This window comes from Opisthorchis viverrini, assembly GCF_000715545.1.
Source record: "Opisthorchis viverrini unplaced genomic scaffold opera_v5_113, whole genome shotgun sequence".
In the NCBI taxonomy this organism is placed as follows: domain Eukaryota; kingdom Metazoa; phylum Platyhelminthes; class Trematoda; order Opisthorchiida; family Opisthorchiidae; genus Opisthorchis; species Opisthorchis viverrini.
Genome location: NW_008751767.1, coordinates 969,513 through 980,517, shown reverse-complemented (window position 1 = coordinate 980,517; position 11,005 = coordinate 969,513). Strand labels below are relative to the sequence as shown.

Below are 11,005 nucleotides of genomic sequence, written 5' to 3'. Positions count from 1 at the left end.
TCCACACCCTCGATTCTATTCACGCTGTGGTGCTTAGTAATTTCCACCGCCTCGGCTATCAGCCCCCGTGATGTAGATCGCAGTCCCCGTCTTAAAACTTCGCATTCTCTAGATCTATTCTATGTCCCTTGTCTAAGGCATGTGCCGCCATCGCTGAGTCTTTGACCGGCGTTTGGTATTCTTCCGCATTCCGTGGTGGTTTCTTAATTCTTCTTTTATGCTCACTAATTCTGGTGTGCAATTTCCTGGCAGTTTGTCCTATATAAACCTTAGCACAATCGTTGCAGTTAACCAAGTTAGTGTTAGCTGGAGACTCACTTAAACTCCAGCTGAATCACACGTCTATGATATCCTTCAGATCAATGAACCGAACAAATAGCTCCTCGTGTTGCGGTCGGCACGATATTTCCGACATCAAAGCATATTTTCTCACAGGGTTGCTCACAACCTTGTGAGTAGTGTGTTGCGTTAAGAAAATGTTTAAGCCTTTGTGGAACAGCAAAACCAGTTCGATTCAACAAAAGTCCTCCCGTTCCCAAAGGAAGCTACCCACAAAGTTGCTGAAAACTCTTCGACAGCCCACGACCGGTTTCGCCCTTCTTGGGGCTCATCAGGTGGGTAGGCGCAGTCCCCGGGTTTCCGTCAACCCTATTATCTACTTGAACCCATTCATTCATCCCAGCTCATTCAGCTGGAGGACATCTTCCAGTTCCTGTTGCGTGTACTTGTATTATGTGTTTTCTAGGTAGGCCAAACCCCCGTTTAATTCTTGTCAATACAGATGCATGATCTCAAAGGACCTGCAGGTTACCCATGTCTGAACGAATGCTTGGGCATGACGCTTCCACCAAGCCCACATGTTTGACGACGCCCTCGAGGTCTCAGTCGGTGGACCAGTTAGCGGGAAGTCAGTGACCTCAACCTCTCTGCAAGGGCGCTTTTCCGTTCCTGTTTGGAATGTACTTGACGTTTGCACTTCTAGCGTGCTATTCCACTGACACGGTGGTGTGAACTTCCAGATTTGATGACAGAACGCAAATATCCGACAACGATGTCTCAGACAGCCCGCTGCCGAGCTATAGAATTTAATTTCGACCTTTTTGGTCGGAGGAATGTATGTCCACATTGACTTTGAAATTACGACGTTGCGTATAGAAAAGAAAGGGGCTCCTTTCTCACGCTCATTTATAAGGTCCAGCTATTTCGGACAAGCAGGTGAAAAGCGATTGAAACCCGGCGGTGACTAAACAGAACGAAAAGATATCAACGTTGAGATGCTAAAACTTCTCAGTACTCGTGCATTGAAGTGATGTGCAAAAAATATTTACGTGACCAGTCTTTTTGTTGGGCGACTGACTGAAAAAATCATTACCCATGCTTAACTCATTCGTCTTACGAGAAGTCACAGCTGAGACTGAAACAAGGAAAAATTGTGTTCTATCAGGAGTTACAGTAAGCCATTTTTCGGTTCCAGAAGTTCAAGGAAGCATGTTTCGGCTCTCATTGGTGACTTCCAACGTGCAGGCTCAAATGCCCCTAGACCTGCAGGTTTACACAGCCGATTCGATTGGTCTATCGCTGACTGACATCCGCCCCCGCATCTTGTTGAGCCACCGCATACTCTGTTCCCCGATTGGTTACCGAGTTTCACAAGTCAGCTTTGTAGCTTCACTTCCTCTTTGTCAATCTGAACGTTTGAAGAGCTAATGGCAGCTTTACCACGATACATTCTAATCAGTTCTGGTAACAGTTCCACAGCAGTTGAACGTAACACTGTTCGGCCGCAATCTATTGATCGCCAGTGTGATTAACCAACACTTATGCAAACTAAAACACTAGCCACCCTTCATTCACGTGAGTCACGCCGAACGGTCACGTGTTGACTGGCTCCTCGGGTGACAACTTCTCAGAACGGAGAGATTCTTCTTCTTCAGCCGGTTTGTTAGTACAGGGATTCTCGACTAATCGGCACAGAATGAGGAAAAATTTCGGCTGCAAATTGGGTTGTTATAGGGACACGAGGTGATGAGAGTTATCAACGAGCGAACTAGGTTTTTAAAATTAAATCTGAGAGCACAAGTGTTGCTGTATGCAAAACAAATACTTCGTTTCAAAAAAAAAAGGAAGGGGTCGGAATCCCACTCGCTCTTTTTCAATGGTTGGGTATAAACGTTACGATGTAAACGATTGCAACGGGAAGCGTGTCCTCCACATGCACACAACTTCGAGTCCCCACGGAAAATGCCAACCGCGAATCACCAAAAACACGTCTTGCAAAGAAACCTATTCTTTCGAAAAACATTCCAGGCGAACAAGTATCCACAATAGGTTGGAGAAGTTTTGAACCGAATGTCTCAGATTGTGGTCACGGTAGATGTGTAACGGTGGATACTACTGATGAGGCATGTGAGTAGTGCCTTCTCGTAAATCCGCTTCACGTCTCTCTGTTACGGATTTTGTAGAGTCGCTTGGTAGCATTTGCCTGCAATTGAGTAAGAGTCAATGAATGTCCAGGAAGGTTCAGGATGCCACGTTCAAGGAGAATATGGATGTGCAGTTTTGTAAACAAGATGCATATGAGAGTTTTGCTCCCCTGTCCAATAGTCTGTAACTGTTCAGTTGGTGTTTCTCTAATAAAAAACTCCACATCGAAGGCCTTCTCTCTTTCAGTGGTATGGTCCACTTTAACGGTTTTTGTATTCAGTAGGGCGAAACTCCCCTAGCCAAACTTTCAGCTACTTTAATTCCCCAGTCCGCCCAGCTAACCTTTTTTCTCGTTTGGTGACTTTGTCTACCTACATGAAACACAGCAGTCTGGAATATTTTTTTAAAAGTCCCAATAGTTACGATTGTGTGGGCACCCACTAATCAAGAGGATTATGTGGGGCTAACAGCTGTTCCACCATAACCGCCAGGCGAATGTGAGCGGGGTATTTATTCGACGCGTTCACCCTCACAGGACGGCTTAGTGACTAGTCGGTGCCTCATACGAGTGACTGGCTTCCTTTACTCCTGCCAAGGTACTGCTCATTGATCAGGCAATCAACAATTTGTCCCAGTAGGCGTCCATTGGCATGCCGTATAGGTTCTCATCGAAACACCCGGTATTGCCAACCTTCAGGAATGCAATCACATAGTCCAGTCATGGATGCCATCTTCAGGATTGCACAAAAGAGGGAGTCACACAATATCTTCTGGGATGAACAAAGATGTGAAATAAGTGGAGGGCGATTATTGACCGAAAATGATGGTGAGGCAGTCTTTCCTGACCCTCGGATGATGGACGTGCATTTTCCAGTTTGATTTCCAGATTACGCCGGTTGGGACACACCACCTAAAGCTATATTTTGGTCGGCAGATTCGGCAATCTAATATATANATATATATATATTGTCACACATGGCCCAGTCGCGCCACCAATGGCGCTCGTGCATTCAAGCTGTTGCCTTCAATGCATAGCTCCCTTCCCGATCCCCCGACTTAACAGTCCACTGACAGTGCTGTATTTACGCACTAATTCATCATCTCCGGCCTCCAATGCTCAGCTACCTATCCCCCCCCAAAAAAAAAAACATCGGTGAACAAAACCGTGGCAACTACAACCACTGTATGACGAGTACGCGGTTATTACAGCTGACAATGATCATGATGATGTGCCTTGGGACATCCGGCTTCATAAGATCGATACTATATGTATACACATATCTTTAGAGGGATGCTCAATCCCAGACAAAGTGACAGCCTGTAGTCACATTCACCTAACCACACGGGGATACAGGCCCCTCTAGTCTTTTGCTCCTAGTCGATGCTGATGAGTTAGGAAAGCCAGACTTTACTGGTCCCTGGAAGGCTGCAACACCGCACATGTTACCAATCCTCCAACCTTACGCAATACACATGCAGGATCTTCTAGAATGGTTTGCCTTACCTACCGTGTGAGAACTAAGCCAAAGGAATCGTGTTCTTTGAAGGTCGTCCAAGCCTGTAGAAGCTCCTTGCACACTGTGTTTCGATACATCCGTGTAACAGAAAGGGCATGGTGTGGAATTTACCAACATGGGAACCTCGTTACCAAATGCACCCCGATGGTAAGTAGACAGTAAACATCAATAGTGGAAAATTGGTCGGCTTGATGAAAGTACTCCACGAAACCACACAGTACACTAAGACCACCTAGCATGTGTGGAAGCGACATCCCCGTAACACGGAAATGGTTCCTGCATTCCCCGGGCCTAATCGCCTTGTTCACCACCGGTCGTGATGATGCAGAACATTTTAGGAAACTGAGGAGAATATCTCCACCCGGTAATTCTCCCACCTGAAACACAGAGCTCCCTAGCAAATGAGCACAATTCACATGATGCGGTCCAGGTGAGGTTGTAGCCACCCGGTCACCCACATACTTGCCTGTTCAGCTCACAGTCGCTCACTGGATCACGAGACTTGTCTTTTTTCTGAATACTCACAAACCACGTCACACTAAGCTGACTCATCGGACATCGATTGTCTGCCCCGTCTAGTGAGCGTAGCAACTACTCATGTGCTGACGCGCCCACGTATACGAAAACGGACCTACATATAGGGAAATCGAACACAGTCAACACAGACTCGCGCGGGCGCAGGTGGCAGGAGGTCAACCACTCTCCACAAGACCACGGACAACTATGGAACACGTGTAGAGGCAATATTGTGGAGAAAACACGCTCCCGCCGTCCGGATTTTCACTAAGGGACTCTCGCCGACGATAAGTTCCTCTTTTGACCTGCTCCCATTCTGCATTGTATTTATTTTCATACCTGTCAACCATACTAAAAACCTGATTTGTATTATGGACATAATCAACAGTGCACTAATAAGGTGAGAGGATAACTGCCATTTAACCCGAATTCAAACAGAACCGGGAATATTCAGACAGGTTTTGCGTCTCGACGTTTTTCGAAAACGGATAAAGGAAACGTTGGATTTGGTTGGTGGACAAGAAAAGGGAATCTGTTTGAGACGGCTTCATCCGCCGGATAAACCCAATTGGATGGGTCCCACAGGTAGTTCCTCTGAAGGTGGTGATACGCACGTAACGTTATCAAACACCCCGCTGGACGTAAAGTCCTTCATCCCTTTCCTCAGAATACCTGTTAAAAACTTGATTCGGTCTCGAGCCGTTGACTATTCTATCTCCCAGCCGGAGAAGAATCGTGTAGCATAGAAAACAAAAATTTCCCACGAATGGCGAATCTACACTCATTTGTAAACTAATTTGGTTTTTCGAGAGACTCACCTGGAACCCATCTGAATCTCTCGTTTGTGATGTTTGCAGGCAACTGGATTTGCTGCACCAGGCCGCCTGATGTTTCAGTCGCTACGATATTCGAGATATCGCGATACATGTATATATATATTCGTGGGAAATATTTGTAATGCACTACTCATAAGGTTGCTGATGGATTTTCAGCAACCTTATGAGTAGTGCATTACAAATATTTCCCACGAATACTTTTCACGAACATCCCCCAAAAACAGTCCCAATTTTCCGTTTCAACTTCTAGCTCTTTTCCGTCTTCCAAGCTTTAAACAGAATCTTGCACCTTCAGTGAAGGCAGCTTTCAAACGTTCACTAAAAAATCGATGAAATCACGTGATTTTCGAGGGGAAGGCTGAGCAAGAGCCCGTGCACAAACGTATCAGGACGTCGAAGCACTACGGGAAACAGTATGATTTATAAGTGGGGAACTGTCAGAGTCATGTGACGTGCACACAGTTCCAAGAAGGAGAAACGGTGAGAAAGAGAGAGAGAGAGGAAAGTGTGTGTTTACTGTTGACCAAATGGATTTTGACGTTCAAATCCGTTCAAATCTGCGTTGATTGACTTTGACAAGCATTTTCGTCAGACGATTTCGGGAAATTCGTTATTTGTGCAAAGATGGGTCTTCTTCCAACACCTAATTTAACAATATATATATATATATATATATACTGGGTATTCTCCCACTTCTAAACCAGCAGTACTGCTTGTCATCAAACCAGCTCTGATTGGATGGGGAGCCCAGATTAAATTCGCTGTACAGGGGCACACCTCCCAAAGAGATACCACCTCCAAAGTAAGGTCCATCCGCTCCCATTCTGTGAGAGTTTGCTTCAAGTATGTATGCCCTGGGAACTCACCATCCAACTGGCAGAAACCACCACACTCACCTGTCGTTGTGTATGCTGTTCAACAAAGACCAGAATACAGGACAAGTTGTCATCTGACACCATTTGGTGGCCGACAAATTGAAGGCAAAGTCGCTCCTTCAAGAAATTGAGAAACCCTTTTTCCCTTCTATAGCGAGCACTGTTAAGATTGAACCAATTGGCCCATCAAAGACTGGTTCGCTTGTCAGATCCCTCCCGACGAATATCGTTTATGGAACAAGGGCACACCGTGTAAGTCTTCACGGGCGGTCCTTCCAGAGAAAATAACTCTCGTAAGCTGTTTGGTTTCGAGAAATTCCTGGATGAGCCTCAGGAAAGTGACTAATTCAGATGTTGGCAGCTGCGGAATTTTATAGATGCACGTTCACATGAATTTCGTTTGAACAAGGGTCCTTCTGTCCCGGCGTAATTATTCTGGTAAGTCCACACCAAAGGGGGGAGCACTGGACTCAAGTTTCGCTTTTATCAGAGCTCATCAGCAGTACATATCCGATGACCATGCCGGGGCCTGAGTCCAGTATGCCCCGGTAGAGTAGCGGTAATACACTAGCCTCACATGTCACAGTGCAGAGTTCAAACCCCGGCACCGCCATTGTACTGCTGATGGGCTCTAATAGGAATGAAACTCGACTCCAGTGTTTCTCACATTTGGTGTGAGCTCATCAGAATTGTCGCACCACGACAGGAGGACCACTGTTCGAACGAGCGTGCATTCTGTGAAATCCCGCAACCATCAAGATCTGAAACAAAAAGTATCCAGCAGTTTTCAAGCGTCTGTGACCCTCCCTGTCAGACGGGCCAATCGATCGATACAACCAAGTTATGTTACTGGGTCGTCGTTCGGAAATCGAGCCTCCCGCTCAAGCGCGAACATGTTCACCTGTTCAGGCATAAACAGTGATCACTGCTGAAGCCGGAAGGGGTAGACATATGTCAAATCACGGGCGTTGGACAACAGGTGACCTTGCTCTGCACCACTTCCAGGCTGTTTTTCTGAAAATCATGATCAGTAAAAAGGTTTCATCCGAACATTCATGGATCTTCTCGGGGGAAAAGGGAGTAATACGTCGAAATGTCAAATCCCAAAACTCAGCCACGTCATCTTTAATCATCTGACCGGGATAGAGTGATTGTGTTCCTGAGGATTTATTGTATCGGATCACATGTTTTGTCACAATCATCCGGTCAAAATACAACCACTGGCTAGGTTATCATCAAGGCCTTGGCGAAGATCGATTAACTGACAGCTAAAAACCAGCCATCAGCGGGTTGCCTAGACAAATTAATGGCTGATCAAAACTAAACTTTTCACGCCGACTAACGGCTAACTAAAATGGACTAGCCGTTTACACCTTTGGTCACCATCAGCCAATCCGATCCTGAATTCATATTGGCGATTTTAATAAGAGATTTCATTACGTGCGATTTGCAAATTCTAACAGAACATTACCTCACTGTATCATTGGAATAACACCGTAGAAAGGATGAGTTCACAACGGAAAACTAACAGTCGTACTGGCGCCCCAAAGTGCGCAAACCGATTGGAGTTTTTATCTTTCGATCTGCGCACGTTTTCCAAACTAGGGCGACGTACCGTGTCGTGAGAGGAAACGGAATGGGACTCAGCGCGTTTTTCAGACATCAATTTTCCGGCGGTTGAAACTGTTTCATCTTTAGTGTTCCAATAAAAGGATGAGATAGATGACCTTGAGTGAGGCGACTTTGATTGGAATATAAGCGTTAGTGCCGTCTATTCAGACGGCCTTAGATAAACCGACAGTTACTAGACTTCAATTTTGTCGGTGACTTTCCCTTATGAAAGTAGATGGATTACAGAAGTAATAGAGACGAAAACTGTCGCAGAAAACTAGTCTGTTTGTGATAACGACTTGGCTGTTTTAGTAATTTGTTGGTGATCATATACAGTAGGGCTACGTCCATCCCAGTCGATACTCAAACGCGTTTTATTTCGTCTCTCTACGTCTACCAGCTAGGTAACTCGAAATTTCACGAATCTGTTGGCGTAAAGCACATTATTCCATACTATACCATACTATACCATGCTATATATACTGTACTAAACTATGCAACATACCATACTAAATACTATACTGTATGTACTATACTATGCTGTATACTATACTTAAGAATACTATACTATACTACATATATACTACATTATGTTATATACTGTACTGTACTATATACTATACCATATTGTACTATACCATACCATTATGATGTTTGTCAAAATAATCCGAATAATGTATCAAGCCTGGATACCAGCCGAGTGTTGCTCAACGTACGTATTCACAGCAAAACGAGACAAATTTATGGCGGTAAATCTTATCAGGAAAACCAGCTCCGAACGTAACGGGACTACATAACTGCCAATGGAATAATCGTTTTCGTTGAGACAGATTGATTTCATTGGTTGTTCTTCACTTGCCCTTGACAGATGAGTTGTATTCTTAGTATCACTTTTGACCGTTTGTACGCGACAGGGATCAACAGATCAGCCCGTTCGCACGGTCATTGACTTTTCTGGTTTGGCCAAGTGCACCAGGCGATCAGGCGGCGATCCAGATCGGGGTTCAAGGTAATAAGAAGGCATTTTAAGGGGCTGTGGTCCACCAAAAACCTCAAAGTTATCTCGGTGGTGGTTGATCTGTCCACCTGGTTTGTCAGTTGGATTGCAAATTTCTCATCACCAATCGAGGTGGCATCATCGATGCACGTTGGTGATGAGGTCGTTCTAATAACTAACTACGATTCGTAAGGCTGTGGTGACCGCTGTTCACCAGTTTCTTCAACCTTGATTACCTGTTCTGCACAAGGCGTTCATCTACCCACACAGCAGAAACCGGAATGTATAGCGTGCTTTCTCCGTGAGATCTCATGGCTTAATCCGATCGGCTATTGACCAACATCGGTCTGTTCATTCACAGCATCGCTTATCAATATTTGATCACATCAACCACACAGAATCGCCACAGTTTACTCCAAAAAGGGGGAATCAATAAATCTCTTGTGGGAACTTAAACCTTGACTTGTCTTACTCCTCAGCGTCCTAACACTTGGACAGTAATTCATCAGCAAGTGTTTGTTTACTTTTGAGTGAAATCCGGCGACCGGACATCTTTTCGGGGTTGGTTCGAGACAAGTGGTGTTTTGGAACGAATCAATATCCAAACTTCAAGGTGAACTTTGGACAAAAAGTGGAGCATTCATGCAAAGGGCTGTGAGTTTAATAGCCTGAGATCAAGCCATAATAACTAGATATTTCGCTAAACAATGATTATCCTATTCGCTAAATAAACATGACTTAGATCACGGCCGAACCTAGCAAAAAAATAATTTCAAACGCAAACAGTGGGTTGAAATCGCTGTTGGTCAGGTGGATGATCAAGGTCACCGGAAGCGACCTTCAAGAACAGCGTCAGACTTGATCTTACCAGACAGCCAATGATAATTCTGGGTCATTCTGAAACAGCAGAATGCCACGAACCTCCAACAACATTCCGGTGAAGTCATCTGACCAAGAAACAAAGAGTTTTTGGGTAAACTGCCTAGCTAAACTACCTAACTTGAACTGTCGGCATTCTTCGCAGTAGGGTGTTTCCACTGATTGCTATCCAAACCATTCAGGATCCGACTGATGCCCTACTGACAAAAATACCTGGCTTATACGAAACAGAAGAGCAGCGAGTGATGTCGTCAGGTGAAATACACCCGTCTGACAAACTACACTTGAACAACGTTACAAGGTCACTTGTACTCATTTCAAGTTCACTTTCACCTGTGGTGATAGCATTCCTATTTGAAAATGCAGTACAATTAGTTAAGTGCACCTGCATCCAAGTCACATAAGAAGATACCTCAAAAGGTGAGTTTTTTTCACGGGGATTCACTCACCTGACAAATAAAAAACACAACAATCACTCCGATCAACATGATGTTCGTGTCCTGACGTCGGCTGACCTTCTGCAAATTCTGTTTCACATTCCTTGTTCGGGACCGTCGAACTTCGCATATTAGGAAACTGTTCATTACGGCAATACTAACAAAAGGTAAGGCAACCACTAGAATATTCCACGACCACAAGTGATAGAACGTTCGAAACTGTGAGGAACTTCCGAATTCGGTCAAATCATACCAGACTATGCGTTGAAAGTGTTCGGACAATGGGAGACTCTCCAGCAGACCTTCGTCTTCAATAGGGTTGGATTTGGGCACGTAGACTTCGAATCCTCTGTATTCGAAATACCGAGGAATTCCGTACACAACGCTCATCAGGTAGATTATCACGATACTGATTCGTGTCACGCGGACGGTGCACCATCGTTTTGCAAAGAACGGATGACATATCATCAAATATCGATCACCCGTGAATGCCACAGTAAGCCAGACGGAAGTAACCTGTGAAGAAGGGGGGAAGAATTCGAGAAAGAAAAATAGATTTGGGAAATTCTGAACTCTCGAGAACATTACTCTAATTTGGACCGGTTGAAAGTAGTGCTTTGTCCATGCGATGCGATTAACTCAGTTAGACAGGATTACTCAGCATTACTCATCTTTCAGTCATGGGGTCCACATCACGTGGTTCGCAGCACTCAGCTCTCTTTGGTGGATTCATTCCATTAGAAATGAACACCAGACTGATAAAGCTATGAAATCACACAAAAGTGAGGTGAAGACCAGACGATACCTTATGGAAAACCTGGCTAAAAGGACATCTCTGGAGGGAAATCTCCGGGAAGGAGAACGATTTTTGTTGGTTTTAAGAGTCTGTTCTATCAGAGGGGTTGTTTCTTCC

At 44.8% G+C, this 11,005-nt stretch overlaps 1 protein-coding gene across 1 annotated transcript in view; it reads right to left on the bottom strand.

The window, feature by feature from the left end:
- T265_05728 (hypothetical protein) overlaps positions 1–11,005 on the bottom strand; it is a gene marked incomplete at both ends in the record, with an annotated part of 19,872 nt that overhangs the window by 6,375 nt on the left and 2,492 nt on the right. Inside the window, one exon of the mRNA XM_009170801.1 lies at positions 10,105–10,608. Coding sequence (XP_009169065.1) covers positions 10,105–10,608 — 504 coding nt within the window. The remainder of the gene's footprint in view (positions 1–10,104; positions 10,609–11,005) is intronic.